Here is a 24,316-nt window from a genome sequence, read left to right as displayed (position 1 = left end):
CAAGAGGCATTAGCTCATTCCGGATGGCGGAATGCTATGATTGAGGAAATGAATGCTCTAGATGTCAATGGTACGTGGACTTTAGTTACCCTACCTGCAGGTAAACGAGCTATTGGATGTAAATGGGTGTTTACGGTCAAAATGAATCCTGATGGTTCCATTTCTCGATTGAAAGCTAGACTTGTTGCTAAAGGATATGCTCAGACTTATGGCGTGGACTATCATGATACTTTTTCTCCTGTAGCTAAACTTGCTTCTATCAGGTTATTTATCTCCCTTGCAGCAGCTTATGACTGGCCTCTGCATCAATTAGACATCAAGAATGCCTTTCTTCATGGTGATCTTCAGGAGGAGGTCTATATGGAGCAACCACCAGGTTTTGTTGCTCCAGGGGAGTATGGGAAAGTCTGTCGTCTGAACAAATCTCTATATGGTTTGAAACAGAGTCCTCGGGCTTGGTTTGGAAAATTTAGCCAAGCTCTTGAAAAGTTTGGGATGCAAAAGAGCAAGTCCGATCATTCTGTTTTCTATAAACAATCTCATGGGGGTATTATTCTGTTAGTTGTATATGTGGATGATATTGTCATCACAGGTAGTGACCCTAGAGGAATTTCGTCTCTGAAGTCCTTTCTTACTACTCAGTTCCATACCCAAGACTTGGGGATGTTAAAGTATTTCTTGGGAGTTGAAGTTAGCAGGAGTAAGAAAGGAATCTTCCTATCTCAGAGGAAGTATGTGCTTGATTTACTGATGGAGTCGGGAAAATTGGGTGCTAAACCATGTAGTACCCCAATGGTTCCTAATTTACAGTTAACCAAAGAAGGTGAGTTGTTTGCAGATCCTGAGAGGTATAGAAGACTTATTGGAAAGTTGAATTATCTTACTGTGACACGTCCTGATATTGCTTATTCAGTGAGTGTGCTGAGCCAGTACATGTCATCACCAACTATTGACCATTGGAAAGCAGCAGAACAAGTTTTACACTATTTAAAAGGTGCTCCTGGACGTGGTATCCTATATGGCAATTATGGTCATACTAGGATCGAATGTTTCTCAGATTCTGATTGGGCAGGGTGTAAGGAAGATAGGAGATCTACTTCAGGATATTGTGTTTTTGTTGGGGGAAATTTGGTTTCATGGAAGAGTAAGAAACAGAATGTAGTCTCACGATCAAGTGCAGAAGCTGAATACAGAGCTATGGCAAAGTCTGTGTGTGAAATCATATGGGTATATCAGCTCCTGAGTGAAGTAGGAATTAAGGTCTCGGTACCTGCAAAGCTACGATGTGATAATCAAGCTGCACTTCACATTGCTTCTAATCCAGTCTTTCATGAACGAACGAAACATATTGAGATTGATTGTCACTTCATTCGTGAAAAGATCCAACAGGGTTTGATCACTACAGGTTATGTGAAGACTGGGGAACAATTAGGTGATATATTCACAAAATCTCTTAACAGGGTCCGTACTGATTATCTATGTAACAAGTTGGGCATGATTGATATCTATGCTCCAACTTGAGGGGGAGTGTTACAGATTGTAGGCTGATTTGTAGGGATTAGATAGCTGATTTGTGGGGATTAGATAGTTACAGATGTAGGCTGATTTGTAGGGATTAGATAGCTGATTTGTAGGGATTAGATAAGTTACAGATTGTAGGCTGATCTGTAGGCTAAATAATAGGAACTAGATATGTCTATACTTGTATATATACCGTTATGATTGATGAATAAAAGGTAAGGAAAATTCATTCCCTTTTTCTGAGTTTAACACTTTTATTCAGGAAGAGATGATGTCAGATCAGAAAAATCAGGTGCCTCTAGAATTGAGAATATTGTGTGGTGCCTTTGTCCAACTGACTATCTAGCAATCTACAGTCCCATTTGTAAACACAGTCTGACAATTGAGATGTGAAATTTGAGTAATGTTCTTTAACTACCTTTCGGCCTTTAACTGACAATTGAGATGTAAAATTTGAGTAATGGGCCTTTTGCCCATATGGTTTTCACTCTTCATATCCCATGGTCCTCGATGCTAATGTATTCGGAGGCGCCCATAGACCGCTCCGTAGCATATGGACTTAGTCATATTGGACCTCTTAAGGCAGCAGACCTCTAAGCGCGGTTCATGTGTGTATTCTAATTTTGACTTAGTTTTGAAATGGATATTGGACATGGGCATGGGCTTAACTAATGGGCATATCGATGGAGGATTCCTAAGTTGCTAGTCTCGTACCAAATGCAACATATTCCGTCTTGCAAAGTTGCTGCTAGGATCACAAACAATTGAATCAAATCCAACTTTGATTTTATCAAGTCGAGTTTCAATTTAATTTTATTAAACTTGAGTTCGATGAGCACTTAATGTAAAACTCGACCTCGAGCTGAACTTCAAATTTAAATCGAGTCGAGTTTGAACTCGAGTTTTAAAATATAAAAATTTAATTATTTATTTTTTAAAATAAATAAATAAAACAGTAATTTTTCTTAATGAATAATAAAATATTAAAAATATATATGTAATTTTAGTATTAAAATAAAAAAATATATAAAATCTAACAGACTCGCGAACTAATGAGCTAAATATCTTTGATCTTGACTTGCTCAGATTGAACTTGACTCGATTTTGGTATTGACTGAGCTCAAATGGAGTTTTGAATCGTTTTGACTCGAGCTGCTTGCGATCAGTTCTCGACCAGCTCGACCCGTGTGCAGCCTTAATTGCTGCATTTGTTTGATTATATTTGTTTCCTTCTGCATCCACTTCCTTGGTTGTCCCTTTTTTCCCTTGTAAAAATAAACCAGATTGAGCTGCATCTTTAGCTGGGCATAATTGCTGCATTTTAGTTTTACGTTTTCTTATTCAGAGTTGGAATTTTTTTTCTTTTTAATCCTCCCACTCCTTTTTCTACCCTTTCCACTATCAACTATCACGTATATAAATCATAAACTTAGTAGCAGAAAAAAAACTCTAAAAGCCCTTCGCTAATTACTGGGGAAACTCCATTGGTTATTAAGAATAAAAATATTAATCTTTAACAATAACCTCTCTTAGTAGTAGTTTGTTTTGCGTGAGATGAGATGAGACATTAGTAGAGGACCAACCCTGTACTATACGTCTAGGTGTAACTAATTCCATTAACTTGGTGTAGACTAGGAATCCCCACTTTGTTTTACAGCTCTGCCTGTCCACTATCAGGCAATAGCACAAACAGAATAATGAAGATGCACCTCAATTCTTACAAGAGTTAATTATTGCAGCAAGATATTTAAGGCGCCAAAGACTTTTCTCTATACCATTAACACTTAACCCCCAGGAAGCCCAAAACTATATACACGCCTATTATAGACTGTAGGGGTGTATTCGAGCCGAGTTGAGCTCGAGTACCGCTATACTCGAGCTCGACTCGGCTATAATATAATTATATTCGAGCTTGAGCTTGAGCTCGATCGAGTCCTTAAAAAGCTCGAGCTCGACTCGATAAGGGTATTCACCGGTAATTTCTCAGAATTTATTTACCTATATTAGTAATTTTATATATAATTTTTTTAAAAAAATTTTTATGTGATACTCGATAGAGCTCGTCGAGCTCTCGAGTATCAAATTTCTGAGCTCGAGCTCGACTCGATAGCTCTAACGAACAGCTCGAGATCGAGCTCGAGCTCGATGAAGCGAGTTCGAGCTCGAGCTTCTGATCGAGTACATATCGAGCTCGAGTCGAGGAGCTTGAATCAGCTCCACCCCTATTATAGAGTACCATCACAATCAGATTTTGCAATTTTAACAAATAAATACAGCAAGATATTTAAGGCGCCAAAGACTTTTCTCTATACCATTAACACTTAACCCCCAGGAAGCCCAAAACTATATACACGCCTATTATAGAGTACCATCACAATCAGATTTTGCAATTTTAACAAATAAATACATGAGAATTGATATTTGCACTTTTAAATTAGCCTCTCGCTGTCTCGCACTCCAATTTACCTATTGAATAAAATACCACCGAGAAGTGCAAGATTTAGGACTGAGAATATCACTTCTCTAAATAAACATTATAAATTTTCAAACTTCTCACAAGAAAGATGGAAAAATAAACAAAAAATTGTAGAATGATTTCTTAAATTCTGTAGGCTATAGCAGAATGCAGTATTCACTCTTTAACGCCTTTTTTTTTTTCCGGACACAATAGACATACATTTACTCTATATTAGGGAGAACCTAAAGAGACCAAAAAGAATTCAAAGAAAATTAAATCACCTTCGATTCAGACGGATGTCTACGCACCCGTTAACAACAATTTCAAGAAAGCCCGAATTTCCTTTATATATATAAGAAGCACTTGGCCCTTCTACTGTTGCTGGAATTTCGAGTGCATCGGGTGCTTCGGGCTCTTGTACGTTGCAATGCTGGTTTGTACGTTGGACTGAAGCACTTGGTGTTTCTACCGTTGCTCAGATTTCGACGCTATCCGCCTGCTCCAGGCTATTGTACGTTGCAGTGCTGGTTTGTACATTGACTCATTGAGTGCTCCCACTCCTGCTTCAGCGCATTTGGACTGCTGGTTTATTGGCTGTGGGCGGTGGACCCCGCCTTGATTATTATTTGTATAGATAGATGGCTTCTGTTGTACTCCAGAGCTGTGCGGATGGGAAAGAAAAAAATGCCTCTTCTCTTGAAATTATAACTTCACTTAAATGATAAATCAATGTTTAAAATGCGAAATGCGGAAAAAAAACCAGGAATTTTATTAAATTACTCAATTGAAATGTAAAAAAAAAAAAAAGGAATTTAAGTTCAGACCAGAAGTTAAATTCATAGACTTAACAATCATGGAAAAAAACCATGTTTAAAATCTGCAATATGGAAAAAAACCAGGAATTTAATCAAACTACTGAATTAAAATCCAAAAAAAAAAAACCATCAGAATTATGATAAAACCATTAAAATCATGGAAAAAACCATTAAATATTAGATAAAAGCCATTAAAATCATGGAAAAATCAAGAATTATGATGGACATTAGAATTGGAGCTCATGGATGTAGAGATATTACATACATTTCTAATATGAACATGTATATTTATTAAACCATGAAAACAAATCAAGAATTATGGTTGACATAATAATTGGAGCCTATAGATTTAGAGATTAGAGAAATATTAAATAAATTTTTTATATAGAAATGTATGTAAGTGATAATATGTAGATTTAGATAATATATAGATTCAGATATTTTTAGATTTGTGATAAACATGAGATATACTCTACTCCTGAATCTTGACCAAGGAGCTGAATCATGTGTCATAAGGGTTAAATCAGTTGTCTGCCACCACCTTTTGTTTTTTACTGTTTTGGCCTTTCAGATGCCTATTTTATGGACCAGTTTCCTCCCAAGGTTGGCTCTTTTTGTCATTTGGAATTCCTTTGCCTCGGTTTTCCATATTTCTTGTTTCTTACTAATGGACGACTGGATACATAGCAAAGACAGATTTCGTGCAAATAGTTTCCTACATTCACAGAACCAGTTTACCTGGAAATTATAGTACATCTTACAGCTTCCTTGAGATCAGGTATTGTTTTATCCTCATCCAAACTTAATTTAGATGAGCTGTTCGTTTTTTTCATGATAGTGTATATTTCTTTCATCTCAATCTCTACTCAGGTGTTCGAAGTTTCTTATAATACGCAGTAGCAGAGGTGGTTAAATCAGCTTCATCTGCTCTCTCCATGGAGGTTTTGTACTCTTTCCCGTTTGTTTAACTACTTTTCTGTTCTGCCTGAATATATTTAGTTCATACCTCGCTCCTTCTGTACTGTTACCCTTGCCGCATTTTACGTAAATAATTTGTCCCTTACGCATCACCGGATATACCTGTTTACGCATATATATACAAAGAATATATAATATATATACAAAGAATATATATATCTGTCTGTATGCCTACATTCTTCTTTGTCTGTCTTTGTTTTTGCCTTCGTCTGCGCGTATAAAAAACATGAGCTGCTCTAAGCTATGGATAAGGGATGATCGTAAAAGGATAACCGAAATCGTAAAAAGAGAGAAAAATTTGCTGCTCTATCTGTCGAAAAGAAAGAGGCTCGACGCAAAAAGAATAGAGAGGCTTCTAATTGGAAAAAATCCTTGAATAGAGAGGCTTCTAATTGGAAAAAATCCTTTCCAAGTCCTTGCCACAGCAATTTCAACAGGCTTCTAACTCACCACCTTTTGCATCTATTATACGTACCCTTCCTGCTGAACAATGTTCCCATGGTACATGCTAATCCAAAAACTCTTATTATATTCTCATAATCTGTCTCTTCATGGTCTGCTCATGATAATCTGTCTATTTCTCTTGCTTCAATTATGGTTAGCTTTGAATAATAAAGTTACCAGACTCGTTCTTTCTCCAACCTTCAAAGACAAGGGAAACGTTCTTGGAAATATTGGTTGTAATCAAGGTTAGTGACAATATTTATTCTTCTTTGCCAACTTTTCTTACAATTTTAACCACTATGTTTACGTATACTAAACTTGGTATTTTTCTCCATGACCTTCAGCTGATTCACGCAGTCAGTTCTCATGCTCTGATTTTACAGAACACTTCAAAGGTACTATTTCTATCTACCATGAATCAATAAATCCACCTCAACTTAGCTGTATATGTTTGTTTGTTTCCTGCTACATTGTAGTGATTTAGGCTGTCCATTGTTTCTTATCCTATTTCAATTTGCATTTCCTTTTTTATAATATCCATGGCACCAGTCCCAACTCTATTTATTGTAATAGGTGCTTCAAAACCTGGTATCCGAATTTCTCAGTCTTCAAACAATAGTGGTGAACTACCTTATACTGAGTCGGGTAAAAAATTGAAGGACCAGATTTCTTCATTCTCAAGCTATGAGAAAGGTACATGTCATACTTTGTTTTCAATGTATTCTTGATACTGATATTATAAACACTATTCTATTGATACAATGATCTATTTCCAACTTTCATACGCAGGGTCTACTTCTAACTCTGTGACACAACATACATGTGTAGCCACTGATAATACACACAATGCATGTGATTTAAGCTTTAAAATTAATCATTGATTGTTGTTCATTATATACAACCATGAACATTATTATTACCAGCTATATTAGTATTCTTCTTTGATTCTTAGATAAATCATTCATATGTATGAACTGCTACAAATTCTTGACAGAAATAGCAGAAAAAACTTCAGGTGATAAATCTTCTTTCAACTTTTTCAAAAAAGTCCTGGTACCATTGTCTCTAACAATCTGATGGACTTTATTTTTAATAGGTTTGTCAGCTCTGCTGCCAACATACCAGGTGTATGAACTTCCTCATAATCCCTCTGCTAAAACAAGAAGGAAGTGCAGGTTACTAGCTTTGATGTGAAATTACTACCTTCTGTGTAGAAGAGCTCAAATTAGCATATCACCTACTTAACAACTGTCATAAGATTGTCATTTTATTCTCAATTTAGTTGTATACCTACAAATTTGTTATTTTTGTTCCATGCTCATAGACTCTATTTCACTCTCATGTTTTGCAATAAACCATCTGTAAACTAATTTCAGATTAACAATTGATTAAATAATCAGCTCATTGAAACATACTAAACTCTTTAATTGCTTCTGATATGACTGAAAATGCTCCAGTATTTCTTATGGCAGGCTTTCAAAGCTGCAAAATCAGCTTCTCTGACTGGTTCATAATATCACGCTGACATGCATAAGAAATAGTTCCATTATATAATCTCAAGCCACTTCTGTTCCTCCAAATACCTTGATCATATTCGTACCACTATGTATATGAAGCTTATGGCTTCTGCTTCTGATTATATATAGTTGAATCATCCAGGCAGAAGTCATTCATCAGCAAAACAAGTGAAAGCTATTAAGAACAAAAAGAAAAAAAGTAGGGGTATACATTAGAAACCACTGGTTGTTCCTCTTCTACCTTCTTATTTTCACTTCTAACCTTTAGTTTGGCTGAACTAATTGCTAATTTTATAGGTAACCAAGCTATCGATGGAGTTCATGCACTCCAATTTATTAATGATCAGGCATATACACTATCTGCAAAAGCCTTTTGGTCAAATTGGTCGTCGCACCAATGATAGTTTTAACCTTTCAATTAGATTTGACAGCACGGTTAAATCATTGTCTGCCATTACCAAAACTTTGTTACCGTGTTGCCCTTCTAGATGCTGATTATGTGGATCCTTAATACCTGACCTTAACCATTTTTGTAATTTCATACTTGTTGGTCTTTGGACGCCACTACTTCTTGCATCTTACTGATAATGATGCATTGATGCGATGGTGTGTATTTGATAGACAAATGAAGTTTCGTGCAAGTTCCTCTGTATATTCAAGGATCAAGTTACTTGCAAATTTCTGTATATATTCAAGAAGAAGAACTCCCAGGGGTTTTCCTTCGCTTGTTTAGGAGAAGAATCAGGTATTCTTTTGTTTTCCAGAAATTTTTTTCACTTCTCCTCCTGGTTTTTCCTTGCTGGTTTTTTGCTCTCTTGTTTCAGGTTTATCTATTTATGTTCATGTAGAATTTTTGGTATTCAACTCTCTAATACCCACGTGCATACTGTGCTCAACTTTCTTATCTTAGGTGCCAGTGGATTTGCTTTTGTTGTCTTGGTTTGGTATATCAATGGAGGTATTCTGCTCCTTTTTACGTATAGTTCACTTTCTTCACAGGCATGCTTAGTATGTTAAGTTTTGGGGATCTGGTTTTCAAAATCTGTTTTACCCTTTGATCCACATAGCCTGCAACTCTTGCTTTTGGAGTATGCGTGATCATCTCACTCCCCGAGAAACCGCTTGTCATGATTATATTCACAAGCGACGGCTTCTTGTGCCAGAACTTGAGAAAATATTTCTGCTTTGTCTCCTGCTTCTTTGTTTCCTCTTGTGGTTCTTGGTCTTGCTCTTTTACCCCCCTTTCTTGCTGTTTGTTTTGTTCAAGTAATTCTTATTGCTACATCCTTATGTATCTATTTTCCTTAGGATTTTTGTGCTTCTACTTTTCTTTCACCTTTTTTTTTGTGAAGACTTCTTTGCCCAGCAATTATATTGTTATCTATTCTCATATTTTGTTCATCTTTTTTCCTTGAATTTAAACTTTTGATCAGGTGGGATTCCTTCATGGAGGTTGTGGATTTTCAGCAAATATATCTATATGTGATGGTAACGCTTTTGTGTATTTTTTTTAAATATAGTGCTGACAATAGTTAGTTTTGGTACAACTTTTTAGGTCTTATTATTTTTGCAAGTGTCACGAAGCATCTTATGCCTCAGCCAGGAGCTGGTGGTTTTGATACTCCCATTTCTGGATGAAAAGAAGTCCAGTGATAGAGGTAGAGGTTTCATTGTCTTAATCTTATGTTCTAAATAAACCCTGAAATTTTTACTCCAATTTCATATGTATTTGTTAATTTTTGGGTATTCCGTGTAATTGTTGAGAAGGATGAGCATTTTCGAAAGCTAACGAAGGGAACACCTCCAGGAACAAAGCAAGGAACCACAGTTCAGGTGGTTCTTCTACTGGCCTTTTGGATGTACAACATGTGCTTATTTTAAGCTATTAATTGTGTCAAACAACCCGGTGAATCCCTTGCAGAAAATTTACGGAGGACTAGAGAGTGAACCAGACTTGCAATGCAGGATCCTAAGGTGATGTCATGTAAGAATAATCTGATCTACAAGTTGTGCGATGTTGTGAAAATTGTGAGGATGTAATCATAAACTACTATTTGATTAGTGCTTGGAAATTGCAGAGATTATAATCTTGTTCACGATTCCTGTTTGATCATTAGGTTGAATTTGGTCTCCAAGTATTTTTGCATTTACATCTATATTTGTATTCTTTCATTGTTATCTGTCAATGTCTTTTGTAGTGCTTCCATGTCTGTGCAGTATTACTAATTAGAAAGTTTGTCATCGTAGAATTTGAAGTTACCAAACGCTTCTTATCTGATATCATTTCTCATCTTTATCATGTTGTTTGAAGACTTCTAAATAGAGATTGACATTGTAGGATTTCCACATGGATCGTTGTAAATTAATTCACATTGTTTCCGGTTCTATTATCTACTCTTATACATTATCATTGAAGTCTGTTGATATAGGAATATCACACTTGTGCAGCTTCTAGATCTTTCTGTTTGAGTGATTCAATGTGACTATCCCTAAATCAACTTCTACACATTACTGTGATCCAGAATAACTGATTGGCTGGTTTCAGAGAGAATGTTTGCCAGCCCTTGATCCCAATCACATCCAAGCAATGGGTTTTTGCTGCTATAGCGAAAGAAGTAAAATTCCTAACTTATTGTCTTTTTTCGGTCCCCAAATTTTCTTTCTCACTAAAATATTTTAGTTTATTTAACAAATTCAGCTACACTTTAGCATGAGGATTGTAGTACACACACTTTGGTAATGAAGTTGAAAGCTTTGATCTCATTTGCTGCAAGAATCAAGTGGAAGTTTTTCTATAGCTTGCTTGTACTTCTGCTGTGAACTTGTACTTTAATGGTAGTTGACAAGATAGTTTGCATACCATATTGAACTGCATTTTTGAATCTTAAATGATTGTGTAATGAGGAAATGAAGGTAAAAATTGGAGTTGGTGTGCAAATGCAATGGGAAAAACAATGCAAGAAGTTAAACGCTGCAGGAGACCTGCCTCTATGAGTGGCAAAATCCAAATTACAGAAGCTTGAAGAAGGGGTGTTCTTGGCGAGGAGGAGTTTCAGTGAAACTCATAAGATTCTGGATGAAAAGCTTGAGGAAAGAATGGGTACACCGAAGTATCTTGAAAAAATAAGGAAGATCACAAAGTTCATTTCCGTCAAATGAGCTGATCTTGTAAAAGCTTGTCCAGAAGAACTTTTTTTGATCTTTGTTCTTATTTTGCGATTGAAAACTTTCTTTGATTTGATGATAGTAAATCACATTTGTTTGAGGGCTATTGCATATAATATCATCAGTTTAATCTTATTTTGCACAGTTGGTTATGTGTTCCTTGCTACTGTTTACGAAGTTTTTTCTCTTAATTTATTTTGCCTAGGAATATCAGAATCGGGTTTGCTCCTAGCTCTGCTGGCAAACAAAAAAAATAAAGGGCATAAAAAAAGGCGCCTGATGGAGTTCACGCACTCATTTTCCATTAGCCATACAGTCTTATGATCCATATGCGGAAAAATTGTCCACCAAAATATAAACGATCAAAATTTTTTAATAAAACACCTGGCGCCTGCGCATTGCGCAGGGAAGCCTCCTAGTTTATAATATAGATCAGAGAATTTGATCCATCACGTGCACCCCAAGTAGAGTTTTGGTTACTCTTTAATGCCCAATTGACTAACTTCGTATTGGACTAGATGGCCCATGTGTCCCCACGCAGTTGCATCCCGTCACACTCTTCCAAGACCCTAGCCGTACCGTACGCCCCACTCCACTGTAATTTGACCTTTTCAGAATCGATGTGTAAGGAGTTATGCAAAAATGTCCTCACATTTGTGAATTATTCTGTTTTAGTCGATTGCTATAAGTGACTTGAGACTGCATATTGGTCTCGAAAACACTTTCATAGGTTTAAAACTAAAAATAGTTCAAAACTCCTTTTCACATCACTTTACCTACTTGTAATCATGCCTAGTTTGAGCTGCAAACATACATCACATTTCTTCAAAGAAAAAGGCATGTATGCGTTACTTTAGTCTATCGAAAATTATCTGACATGACTGCTCTCACGAGTCTTAATTTTTGTGAAATTTCAAATATAACTTGAAATAATTATACGCAAATTCATATTTTATACTTATTGAAAAAATTAATAAACTTTTGTGAACGTTGATGTTTCCTGTTTGCAATGATTCTAATACTTATTTAACAAACTAACTAACGTTGGAAAAACTCTCATTTAACCGAGCTTGATGCAAAGTAGTTTATTTTATCTTTTAACTATTAATAGAAAGGAAATCATGAGAAACATTTGATGTTATATACACCTTTCTTATTGAGGTTAACATGCATTTGGTTTTGTGTTTCATTTTAAAAGCAATCCTACCAAAAGGTAGCTTTTATATGAGGAATGGGATGAAAATAGCAAAATGTTGAGTACATGACGGACTCAAAAAACAATTATTTTGATTGTGACAAATTAAGAGAGATTATAACAAATATGAGGGACTATTTTGCAAATTTGCTCATCTTAAAATCGCCTTATAGTAGGAAGAAAAGGTCGTCGTACGATCATCGTCAATAGATTCAGAATCCAAACTCATATCACAAATTGAATAAAAAAAAAATAAAAATCTCTTAACCTACTGAAAATTTTTGGCTTGAATAATGGATTTCTGGCAAAGAGCTCGGAGCTTCGCCGAGGAAGCTGCGAAGCGTTCGCAGGAACTGACTAATGGAATTAGCTCCTCCAAGCTCTCCGACGTCGTTTCGGAAGCTTCGAAGCGGTCTATGGAGATCGCCGCCGAAGCTTCGAAGAAGTCTAAGGAGATCGCCGCTGAAGCCCTAAAACGCGCCGACCAGATCAAGTCTCAACTTCCTCCGGCAGCCGTCGCGCTGTCGAACCTCGTCGATACAAGTTCTCAGGCGGCGACTCCTCCGGCGGTTTCGGCCGCTGATCTGGAGAAGTTTGGAGTTACCGATGAGTTGAGAGAGTTTGTACAAAGCATTACGATGAATACTTTTCGCGATTTTCCGCTCGAAGGTCAGTGAATTTTGACGAAATTGCTTCTCTTTTTGTTTCTTTGATCTTTGCTGGTTGTGGGAATCAGGGAAATGGAGAATGTGGATTGAGAGTTGCGGTTTTCTTGTTGCAGATTCAGCTTTTGAGAATTTAGGATTTTTCTGTAGAGATTGTTATATACTCCAATTCGATAATGCCGGTTAATAATTGTTTTTGTTTCTAATTATTGAGTTTATTTGTGGTAATTCTTCTGAATATTTGAATCGGAGATTGCTTTAATAAAAAGAAGTGTTTTTTTCTGGTGTTTGGTTGCTTGTATTTCATGCATATTTTTGTAGTGAATAACAAATTTGTGAATGCAAAAAAAATGTTAGGTAATTTGTGGCAATGATTGGCATATAAGTGCTAATACCGGTTTTGATTCAGGACAATGTTTACTGAAAAAGGTTGTTAGAATATATCAGCTTTCTAATCAAGAAGTATCGATTTTATTATATATTTTTTTATTTTTTTTCTTTTTTCCTTTGTGACAATTAGGCAGTTATTCTTATCTTGATTTTGAAGTAGCTTATTTGTCATTGATTTAGTTAACTTACGCATGTGGTTGAATTGGGTTTAGCTGTTATGGTAGAAGTATCATGTGGTTTCTTTGAAGAACAAACTTGGGTACAGCGTGTAAATTCTTGTTCAATTACCAAAGGCATATCTGTAGAAGGAAAGTGTGGAGGTTGAAACTCACGCCAGCATTGTAGTTAGCACGCTTGATCTTCTCGACATTTCTTCCCGATTCTGTTTATTTTGCTGCAATGACAGTTCTATGAGTCTGTTATTTTGATTGTTTAGTCTCTGCTAGTGGTTTTTTGTAATTTAATGCCAAATTATTTGGCCCCTTCTTGTTTTACTGTTATATTTATGCTTGTCATGTATCATAATTAACTTATGGTTATCAATTATGTCTTGTTCTTCGCACAATTGTCTTTTGTTGCCTTAACCAAAAAAAAAAAAAAGCTAATCTTAGTTGGTGTCTCCTGCAGATGATTCAGAAGTGTCTGATATTCCTGCAGTCTCAAATGTTAGACAGGATCTCACTGAATGGCAAGAGAAGCATGCCAATCTCGTACTTGCTACTGTAAAGGTAGATGTCTCTGTTCTCAAAGTATCGTTGATCAAGGCATTTGAAAGAGATAAAGAAATAGGTTTGCTGAAGGTATTTAAGGAAGAGATAAAGAAATAGGCTTAACATTATATTCCCCTGCCAAATTAGACTGCTCAATTTTGGAAGTAATTTAGTGCTCTCCTTTGGCTTGAAAAGCTAAATGAGATTAGGCTTGTGGCTATCTAAAACATCTTGCCAAGTTGACTGCAAGCAAAATATTTAGCTGCTTGGTACACTGTTGTTCTGGTTATTTGTTGCGATTCTTTGATACCGGAAGTACTTGACTATAGAACATTGTTCATTGCGATGAGCAGGTTGTTTCTTGATATTAATGCCCTTCTAACTAGCCTTTTTCCTTAATTTTCTGCGTCATGGTTGAGCACATAAAAAGTGAAGAAGAAATGTTTTTATCCACTTTGGTTATTGGTGCACATTCCGGATTAATATCTCTCTTTACTTTCCTGCCTCAGAAAATATGACATCGCACTTCATTAACTTCTTCATGTTGTTGTATGACATCACTGCTGTTAGATATAGTATTTCTCTTTTAGTTGGACATTTCCACTTATTAGCAGGAACTAGATGGTTGTTCGAAGATAAGACAACGGATTTTAATTCTCATTTAGCACTTGTTTGTTTCAACTTGTTTAAAATGTAGGCAAGTTTGTACCAAGTTGGTACTGGATGTGATATAAGTTGCTATATTATTTCAGATGTTCACATTTATTAGAAGTTAAAATTTGCTTTCTAAATGGGGAAAAACTTTAAACAAGCTATTGCTTCCAGGCATGGCATATCTGTCGCTGGAAATGGTGGATTGGTTTCATGTGTGTATTAGTGTTCTGTACTTGTTTCATAAATCAGTAAAGAATTATTCTTGGCAAAGAGGTAAAGGGCAACGAAATTAAGTGAGCATTGTTTAACATAGAACCTGTCTGGGTTGGTATTGAATTCAGCCCTATCTTAAGCTGATCTACTGTGGTTAATGCTGCTGTCTTGCAGGAAATCAAAAGTTTAAGATATGAGCTGTGCCCACGTGTCATGAAAGAGAGGAAGTTTTGGCGTATCTACTTTATTCTAGTAAATAGTCATGTGGACCCGTAAGTATTTCTTGTTCCGAATCAAAGTTCCCCTTTTGTGCTACTTAAAACATGGTCTTCTCAGAGCATACACAGCAAAGAGATCTGTTGGCTTGTGATTCATTATGTTCTGGATTGTTTTAACCTGTGGGCTTTGCTTTTCATGTCCAGTTTCTCAAGTGGTCACATTCAAGATATTCAATGTTTCCATGTGTAAATTGTTTTGTCATGAAGTAGATTGCAGGAGTAAATTGTTGCTAGTTTGTCAGAATAAGTTTATTAAGAGTGGTATTCCTTGAAATTTTAGATAAATGACTTTCCCAACATGATGAGTTTAGTTATCCCAAGTATGTCTATGTGTGTGTTATTTTACCTTTCCATATTGACAAAGTTATGTTTTGACAACTAAACTGCTTGTAACTTTTGACTTACTGGTCAAGGAATTCAAATAGGCTATCATCCCCTTCGATGTTTTGGTGGAGAAGACATCAGATCCAATTGGGGTAAATATAATTGAAACAAAAATAACACTTTACATTCCTTCCTTGGATGGAAGTTATCCTTTTCTAAGCTTTTAAGAGGTCCATTGCTTTATGGCAGCAATAGGCAATGGGAGGGAAGCATAGTAATTCAACTCTGTCTAGTAATTTGTACCAATCCTGATCTGAATTTTTCATTTTCGTTTTTTTCCCCCATTATATGTAGCATTTGTCCTTTTACCCATGAACAGGACAGAATCTTAGGGTTTTCAAAGTGTATGACAAAAATTAGCTAATGCTGACTAATAAAACTTCCAAGCATCTTGGGACATCATTATAAACTCTCTCTCTTCCCACCTCCCTAATGCCACCCTCTTCTGAGACAAGGAGATAGGATATTTTGCTGACCATTTTAATTTGTATGATTTGATACAGTTATGAAAAGCGATACATGGAAGAGAAACTAAAGACTGGAGAAAAAGAAGAAAATGTGCAGCAGGAAATTTCATCAGCTGGAACTACTTCTGGAGCAGCTTTAGGAGGAGCAAATCAGAAAAGTAAAAATGCAACCTCTGAGCAGGATTTGGATGTATTTCTATTGGGAGATACGGGAGACAGTGATGAAGGCCCAGGTAAAGATTTGAAAGTTGATGCACATGCTGCTTTGAGTCCTTTTCCTCTTTGCTGGATATTGCCAACTCCCCACCCCCCAGGGCAAGCGAATGTAACTTTTCTGTTGATATTGCCAAGTTGTGGCACACTAATGGTCTTCTCTGTTTTGCTAGATGATGGAGATGATGGCTTTGATGATGATTTTGACAAGATATAGATTGGTGAGTTCAAGATAAATGTTTTTGCTTGTACTCTTGCACCATTTTCTTTTTTTATACATGCTATCTGTAGTGCTGTCAAGTCAATTTAGATATATATAAGTTGCTTAAGGAACTACAGAGTGTATAGTTCAATCTCTTTTATTTATTTATTTATTTTTTTTATTTGGAAAGAGATATGATCGTTTGACCACGTATATGCATATTGCAAGGGAGATTGAAAACAACTGTTTAAAGAGACTGGAAAGCGATGTAATTTAGGTTATGTAAATCATGTTAAATAGAAAACAGGAAAATGTGGTGGCACAGTTGTTGGTGTTGGAATTTAACATGCACTTAGCTTTAGACAAGTGTCACAACATGTTCGCACAGAGACTGCATAGAAAAGTAAAACATCCAATTTTAGGAGGCTAGAGTTTTTCAGACTGCAATGATACTGTAGCGGGGGTCTCTAACACATACTTGCATATATGTGTAGGAGTACGTAAAAGAATGACTCTGGAAGGGCAAAAAAGTTTTACAAAGAGATCAGAGTTAAATCACAGAGTTGTCTTGAAGAAAGGGATATCTGCATGAAGTTGGTATTCAAGTTGCATCAAAGTGGCCAGTAGTTGTGAACTATATCTTCTCCCCTGTTTATAAATTCTGTGTTTTCAATTGCTCATTGTTTCAAATGTATGTTGCTTTTTCTTTTGCCGCCTGCCTTGGGAAGGGGGAGAGAGAGGAGAATGCGCGGAGAGCTGGTGGAGCTGGGGTCGGGGAGATTGTGGAGCTGGACGGTTGGTGTAACTGGCTTGCATTTGGTGCTGTAAATTTTGGTTAATTTTTATATCTGCCACCTTTCACATTGTTGTATTTATTTCTCCTTATTAACTCCAATTATTACAGACATTTTCTGTTAAGGGTGGATTATTGCTTCTATAGTAGATTTTGAGTAATCAAAGAGAGCTTCTTCCTGGGTGAATTTCAGGGATTCACCTTTGTCATAAATCTCCAAAAAAGGGAATTGGATTCCTCTCCTTTTCTATGGAAAGGACACTAAACTCTTAATCCCACTCATCTCTGACCCGCCCGCCACCGTCCATTGAAGCCGCTGTGCGCTACAGCGGGCTGTAGTTGTAAAACTGGGAGGATTCAAGATCACTGCTAGCATAGAACAGGCTAAGGTAATTGAATTTCTTGCAAGACAAAGCCTCACCAGCCTGAAGGTTATTGGAATTGCGGCCTCTGGTGCTGAAGCTCTATAACTTTGTTATTTTTACCAGTTCTCTTGATTCATCGTTAAAATTTTGACAAAAATTCTTTTGAAACTTTGCGACGAAAACTCTTCATCACCTGCAGAATGATTTAACTTGTATTTTTTGTTCCTTTTCTTTGGGTTTTCGGGTGGCTTTTATGCTTATCATGCAGTGGCGGAGCCACATGTTTGCTTGCACCCCCTCAATTTTGAGAAAATTATGCTCTAGGTTAAGAAAGTTTAAAATTTTCAATATTGTTCCTTATTTGCCCCCCTCCCCCATAAATTTTAGAATTCTATTTCCTATCATGCATTGCCCCCCTAAATTATTATAAGTTCGTAACCATTACCTTCATAAGAGGGTTAGACCTACCAAAAGTTAAATATGAACGTCAATTTAGATGTAATTTTCACAAAAAAAATTCAAGCACAATTTAGTTTTAAAAACATATTTAACATAAAAAAATGAATGTTTAAGATAGACGTATTTATAGGTTTCAAACTCTATTATATTATTACAATTCTTGGGCTAATGGAGTTTGACCTTCCTAACTCCGCCACTGTTATCATGATAGGTAGAATGATTTGAACACCTAATGGTTCATGTAGGTGCGAGTCAACAATATATTTTCTTTATTTAAAGTCAACGAGATCTTTGGGATTTTTTCCACCGACGCTCGCAAGTCTGAAATCTGAACAATTTAATTGGCAACCCAAACGAGTAATCTTGAGATATAAAGCTAGGCGGCCACGCGGTTTGCTCTGGTCTATCTAATGTATAACATCAGCTTCAACGTGCACGTGCACCAATGATTTTGAAGTTTCAACTAAATTGCCGGCATAGGGTGGCCATTCCCTCCACTAGCTCTGGGAGCCAAACCACATTTCAGGAAATCTTATGATGATTGGCTGGCGTTGGGATTGCATATGATCACGCATTCACTGTTGCCTCTTGCCCTTTGGAGACCACAGTTCGAAGAAGAAGGTTGTAAATTGTGCTCGAGGGAGTTACTGTCTATCGTTAGCCTCTATGATAAAATTAGTCCGGGGCTCGAGAAGCGATAATTTATCTTGCGAGGCTGCGACGGATATCAGTAGTTTGAGTCCGCTTATCTTCAACTAGTAAATTTAGTTGATACAAAATTATATGATAGGACGACAATTTTTTCGATCAAATGATTCGATTTATGATCCATCATTCATAGACGTTTATAAGACCCTCTCACTAGTGGTATATTTATGGACAAAAAGCAGTTGAATATGTTGGCTAATCTTGATTTAAATTTTTTGTGTTTTGCAAACAAAGGAAAAGAAAAAAAAAACCCGTCATTGTAGTTCCTCAGGCTTAATCACTCTGGATGTATTTGATTGAGCAGCCGAGCTGAGTATTACGATGTCGAAATTGGAAGAGGTTGAGTTTTTTAAGCAGTATATTAGCAATAAGTAACATAGATATACCGTTGAATAAGTTTGTATGGCTTCAAATATGGAGCCATAACTGTCATTGGATTGTCTTATTAGTGCTTAGGCATGACATCTCAATATCTTGGTCACTGCTACTGACCCATTAATTCTTAATTCCTTTTCAATCGTTTCAATATAATTGTCGCTTAAAATAATTACAAGTTGACACGACACGAATCATGAGATTGATTTTGATGTTTCTTTCAATTTTTTTGGCCCCTGCAGAATAAAGATGTGGCTACCATTGCTCAGCCTCACCTCTGCACGTCTGTACAGTTCTTTCCTTTTCTGGGATTTTACCTTGTCGGTTGCCTTGTGTTCTCTTTTCTTATGGAAAAGAAAGTGATTCAATGGTTATCTCTTTTATATATAGACCTCCTTTTCTTTTTCTTTTGCGTTTTAATGAATATTTGTAATTCCAATATACAATTTTGACAAAACATTTCAAACACTACCAAAATCTATGTCATATAAAGCTATGTTTTCAGACTCGAGCCGAGCACGAGTTCAGGGGTCACGGGTCAATGGGTTCGACCGAATTCGATCGGGATTGAATCGGATGATGTCATAAATAAAAATTATTTAAAAATTAAAATATTGTATGTAAAATACTTAAGAGCATGTTAATATTAATAAATGTATATTCATATATATTTGATGTTTCAAATATATTTAATAAGAAAATACAAAGAAATTAGAATGAGCAAGTAGCAATTTATATTATTAAATGAACACTAACAAGTTTAGAATTAAAATTATGGATTTGATTGAAAAATAACACCAAACTTTCGGACAACATTTATAAAGTATGAAATATTTGAGACATATTAATAATTTTTAACAACCTAGAGGCCAAAACATAATATTGAAAATGCTTTGACCTTTTTTAAAAAAAAAAAAACTTGACATCAACGGGATTTTTATACACCCAATTTTTTAGAGTAAATCGAACCGAATATTTGGCCGATTCTTGGTTCGATCGATCGGACCGTCCTATCCGGTCCGAATTTAAAAACACAGTTATAAAGAAGTGGGCGTCCTCAATTCTAGTCAATCTTCAAGTAATTTTCGAACAACATTTTTTTCCAGATGCAAGGCATACTGATACTACTGTCTTTTCGCTATCCTTAATTACAACAAGATTAAAACTTGATTGGTGGTGCTTAGACATTTTTCGTTAAAAGTTATCAAATTTATATTCTTTGGTAAGTTAATTAGTCAAATTTCCGCTGACCCATCTGATCTCCACAAATTAATGTTGGTCTAAATAAGATCAGGCACAAGCTGACGTGATGTGTTGGATGGAAACCAATGGTCTACTCAAGAACATCTTTATCAGAGTAAACCACATACAGTTTTTCATTTCAATTTTGTTCGAGGAGAGACTCTAAACGTTATAAAAGAAAGAGAGAATAGGGAGAACCTGAAAATTGAACAGGAATCGCACGATCAACTGATTAATGTTTCTACGTTCACAAAAGCTATGCACCATGAAATTCCCTTTTCATCGATTACACGGAAAAAAAAAAGCATTTTCTTCCTAGTGGAAATGGAAATGATATTTACGGTTTTCACACCTCATTCTCTAATGCAGGCAGACTTACATTTGCTCCATTATCATAATCTGGGGTCTCAGTCCACCTTACCGTGGTCTACGGTTTTAATTCCAATTAAAAGAAAAAAAAAATCTGTGGCCTTAGCCCACCTTACTATGGTCTACGGTTTTAATTCCAATTTATGAAGTTGGAATTGATAGCGCAACTAATTATGGTTTACTATTGGTATTTGGCAGAGTCAAAACACTAATCTCCTTTCCCAATTCATTAAGTTCTTCGATAATTTAATGGATCATCTTTTGAAAACTTTGTACAGGATTGTAACTGTAGTAGTTAACCCTTTGAAGTAATCATATTTTTCCCCCATGATTACAGTTGACAATGGAGTTAGTCAATTCTTTATATGCTTTCCACATATACTTTAAGCATCCTGAAGATTTTGAGGTCATTGGTGATGTGGATCCTGATTGGCATGAACGTTGGCAGTCTGCAAATTCATCTAGGCCTCCATCATTTCTCACTCACTTTTGCATACTTTTATATATACCTTTGAATACTTTTGATCCTCCAATTTTTAGATTCATTAACCATCCAATTCTGCCCCTTCATCACCCGTCGTGTTAAAGTCATAATCTTTGATGCTTGATTGGAAAAACTTCAAGGGGTCCCATTGAATACATGAAATCGTTCCAACTGCCTCAATTTAACTCAACTCAAAGACCAAGTCCAAATCGTATTGATTTAAACGAACCAATTGAATTAATCCATTTTCTCTTTCTTCACGTAATGAACCTCTATAGCAAATCAAACAACAGAGAGGGGCCCTCCTCTTAAAAGCCTAGCGAAAGGACTTTCCAAAAGAGTACTCAATGGGCGCTTCTTAGTTCTCAATACATCATATACTTAAACACGCTGTTAACGAGTAGTGAGCATCCGTTAGTCGAACCCTCGGACAAAAGGGCAATGAAACCCATGCCTTTCTTGGAATACAGATTCACCAATTTATAGATTCCTACTTGATCTTTTCTGGGCTATGGCTAGTAGGCAGTATCCTTTTTCATGCCACTCGACATTGCTCGACTAGTATAGCCAATTCTGTGTACTTCTTGAACGTCGGGGACTAACAGGTATACAAATCTTACCAATAAATCTCTTTAGGCTTCCTCTTCCCTGTAATCTAAGATAAAATAAGTTATACAATTAATTAATAACGAAGTTGAGTACGGTACGGAGGAAATGGCAGGAATAAACAATGTACGGATTGAGTAAATTGACATTATGGTCTGGGAACATAGTGTCACATTCTGCATCCAATTGCGCGTTCAGTCACTCTGTCCTTCATGGGTTGGCTTTTTGCCCTTGACATTCAACGCCGAGAGATTAGAGAATGTATAAATGCACAGCCAAGGCTCCGACTTTCATGCTTCAATTTAAAACCTACTACTATATATCAGTTAATGACAGCCCATTATATAGTTCTAGTTTTCACTTCTCAGTTCTCCCTTTCTACCAAAGGCAAAATGTCAAGGGAAGATGACATGGTGCATTTTTACTTCCCCAGCCTATCAGAACTCAAAAGGGGAGGGGGGGAGTGGAAGGAAGAAAGCTTCGAGGGAATGGGAAACGGGCGATATTGACGTTAAGGACTGATGACTGTAATTTGTTTGGGTAGAGGATTATTTTTAAAAAAAATTAAAATACTGTTGTTACACTTTTTATGATGCAATATATATATGAGATAAAAAGATAGTTGAAAAAAAAAAAAGATTAACAAATGTATTTAAGCTACAACAAAAGAATTGTTTACAAAAATTTCACAATTCAAGCCCTATAAACAATTATAAGGGGATAATGAGAGTATTCAAGAGCCCTTGTATTATTATCTAATTAAAATGTGAAGAAATAGGTAGAAGATGCAGTTTCTTCTTTTTTTTTCCCCTATATGTGGTGTATAAATATCCAATGGAAAGAGTGAGCTATGAGTTTAAGTTACTATGTCAAAAAAAAAAAAAAAACTTTCGCGATGAAATAAAAAGGAAAAGTATATTGCCACCTACCACGCCTTTCCTTATAGGTTGGGGCAAAAAAGTATTTATATTTGTAACTCTCAAATTTGTTGGAGTAGCTGTATACTACCCATCCCCCTAGCTAGCATTCATACTGAAAAATCACAACCAAGAGTTACCAATGATTCAGTGTTGAAGATGTGAAGATAGTTGTGAAATGCATTATATCATTTGTCAATTTAATTTGCTTGTCAATATTGATGACTGGCTCTGATTGTCAGAACAACTTCGCTGCCCTTCTTTGCTAAGTTATGCCCTACATGTTTATAGATAAATGGTTCTGAAAATGCAACACAGAGAAGACTTTTATGGGACAAACTTGAGTTTTGAGACTAGAATGTCAGGGCATAATATATAGGTACAGGGGCCCCGGGGACTTCCTGTATGAATCTTACCATCCGTTTGGTAAGGGATGTGGAATGACAATGGCAACGAGAATCAAAAGGGCTTCAATCGTAATAGGTTTTTGACATTTCCTTTTCATTTGTTTGGTAATTGTACTGCAAAAAATGAGTATCTATTGAATATTTTTAATTTTTTTTTTGTTTGATGTCAACTATTGATTCCCATTTTTCTTCCTCAATTATCCTTTCTTGCTCCAAAACAAGGCTCGGATCTGTCTTGCAGTTGCAGCAGCAAAGATTTCTCACGGACTCATAATACTTTCTAGCTTCAAAGATTCCTCTCGAGTTCTTGTAATCATTTCCATCAATTTCAGTAAAACCAAAATATCAATTGAAATTGAACAAATTATTTGTCTCAAATTGTACAAATATGCAAATAAATGCACCACCATCTTCACCAACTCCAACTCAAAGAAGTCAATCCAATCCACCATGATAGTGCACCATCCACCAACACTTCCTATGCCATTAGTTCCAGTTTTTAGAACCCCGTATGAATCCCGTTAGCAACAATCCAAGTAAACAAGAAAAGAAAAACAAGAAAAAAGAAGAAACTTCAACTATCTCTCTAGCTTGGCTCCGGTGGTCCGTTGCTGATCCATTTTGAAGGAAGAAACTATAGGTAGAAGAGAGGGCAAGGCAAGTGGTAGAAATAAGTGAGGGCCCGTTGGTGATGATGGAGAACTGAGAAGCACGAGTAGAAAGAGAAGATGGAGGAGATCAAATTGGAGAATATCTTTTCCTTTGTGTTTTTTTTTTCTTGTTTGGTCGGTAATGGCAGGCAAAAGTGCCCAAATTACTCTGGAATAATGATCGAAGGATTTTAGATCTTGCATTACACCAAGATTAGAATACCAAACACACTATCAATGACTATCATCGAATACTTGAAAACCCTCCAACCAAACGAATGGAATGGTTAGCTCAACTACTATAGGAACACTTTTACCTCCTCAATGATAGAAATCGATTTCTTCTTTCGCAAAATGAAATGAATTTCTTAGCTGTTTATATCAAAAATAGGACTTGTTAATTGATGTTTTATTTTTAGAACTAGAAATTGCCTACATGCTAGCAGCATTCATTTGGAACGAGAACCCATGCAGACTGCCATTGGCCATTGCCCCAACAAGAAACACAAATTTTATTTCAAAAATACTACTATCTACCAATGCTGCTAAATATACTTTATATACTTGTATAGGCTTCGTCTATAAACTTAGTCATAAATCATATAGTATATGGTTCCTTTAAATTGGTAGAAATTTTTTTAAAAATAAAAAAAGGAATAAAAAACTTGAACA

General features: G+C 36.0%; 1 protein-coding gene and 1 long non-coding RNA gene across 3 annotated transcripts; both read left to right on the top strand.

Annotated features, from left to right (window-relative positions):
- Positions 1-9,338: 9,338 nt before the first annotated feature.
- On the top strand, positions 9,339-9,566 carry LOC140005831 (uncharacterized). Its single transcript, XR_011813379.1, has 2 exons — positions 9,339-9,391; positions 9,501-9,566. It is a non-coding gene; the product is annotated as an uncharacterized lncRNA (long non-coding RNA).
- Positions 9,567-12,276: 2,710 nt separating this feature from the next.
- LOC113743006 (uncharacterized) lies at positions 12,277-17,187 on the top strand. Of its 2 annotated transcripts, XM_027271059.2 has the most exons (6): positions 12,279-12,762; positions 13,776-13,876; positions 14,900-14,997; positions 15,891-16,087; positions 16,241-16,288; positions 16,764-17,187. In XM_027271059.2, the coding sequence occupies exons 1-5, from the start codon at positions 12,387-12,389 to the stop codon at positions 16,282-16,284; spliced, it is 816 nt and encodes a 271-aa protein (XP_027126860.1). In that variant the 5' UTR covers positions 12,279-12,386; the 3' UTR covers positions 16,285-16,288; positions 16,764-17,187. The 2 variants fall into 2 exon arrangements, with proteins under 2 accessions (XP_027126862.1, XP_027126860.1); XM_027271061.2 differs by lacking the exons at positions 15,891-16,087; positions 16,241-16,288; positions 16,764-17,187 and having other exon boundaries at positions 12,277-12,762; positions 14,900-15,001.
- The last annotated feature ends 7,129 nt before the right edge of the window (positions 17,188-24,316 follow it).

This window comes from Coffea arabica, chromosome 4e (genome assembly GCF_036785885.1).
Source record: "Coffea arabica cultivar ET-39 chromosome 4e, Coffea Arabica ET-39 HiFi, whole genome shotgun sequence".
In the NCBI taxonomy this organism is placed as follows: Eukaryota; Viridiplantae; Streptophyta; class Magnoliopsida; order Gentianales; family Rubiaceae; genus Coffea; species Coffea arabica.
The sequence above is the reverse complement of the archived record's forward strand: the minus strand, read 5'-3'. Positions and strand labels throughout refer to the sequence as shown.

Excerpts from the sequence above, each read along its gene's own strand:
- LOC113743006 (XM_027271059.2), top strand. The coding sequence starts at position 12,387 with ATGGATTTCTGGCAAAGAGCTCGGAGCTTCGCCGAGGAAGCTGCGAAG. Across the intron at positions 12,763-13,775 it reads TCGCGATTTTCCGCTCGAAG|ATGATTCAGAAGTGTCTGAT; the intron begins GTCAGTGAATTT and ends TGTCTCCTGCAG. Across the intron at positions 16,088-16,240 it reads AGACAGTGATGAAGGCCCAG|ATGATGGAGATGATGGCTTT; the intron begins GTAAAGATTTGA and ends CTGTTTTGCTAG.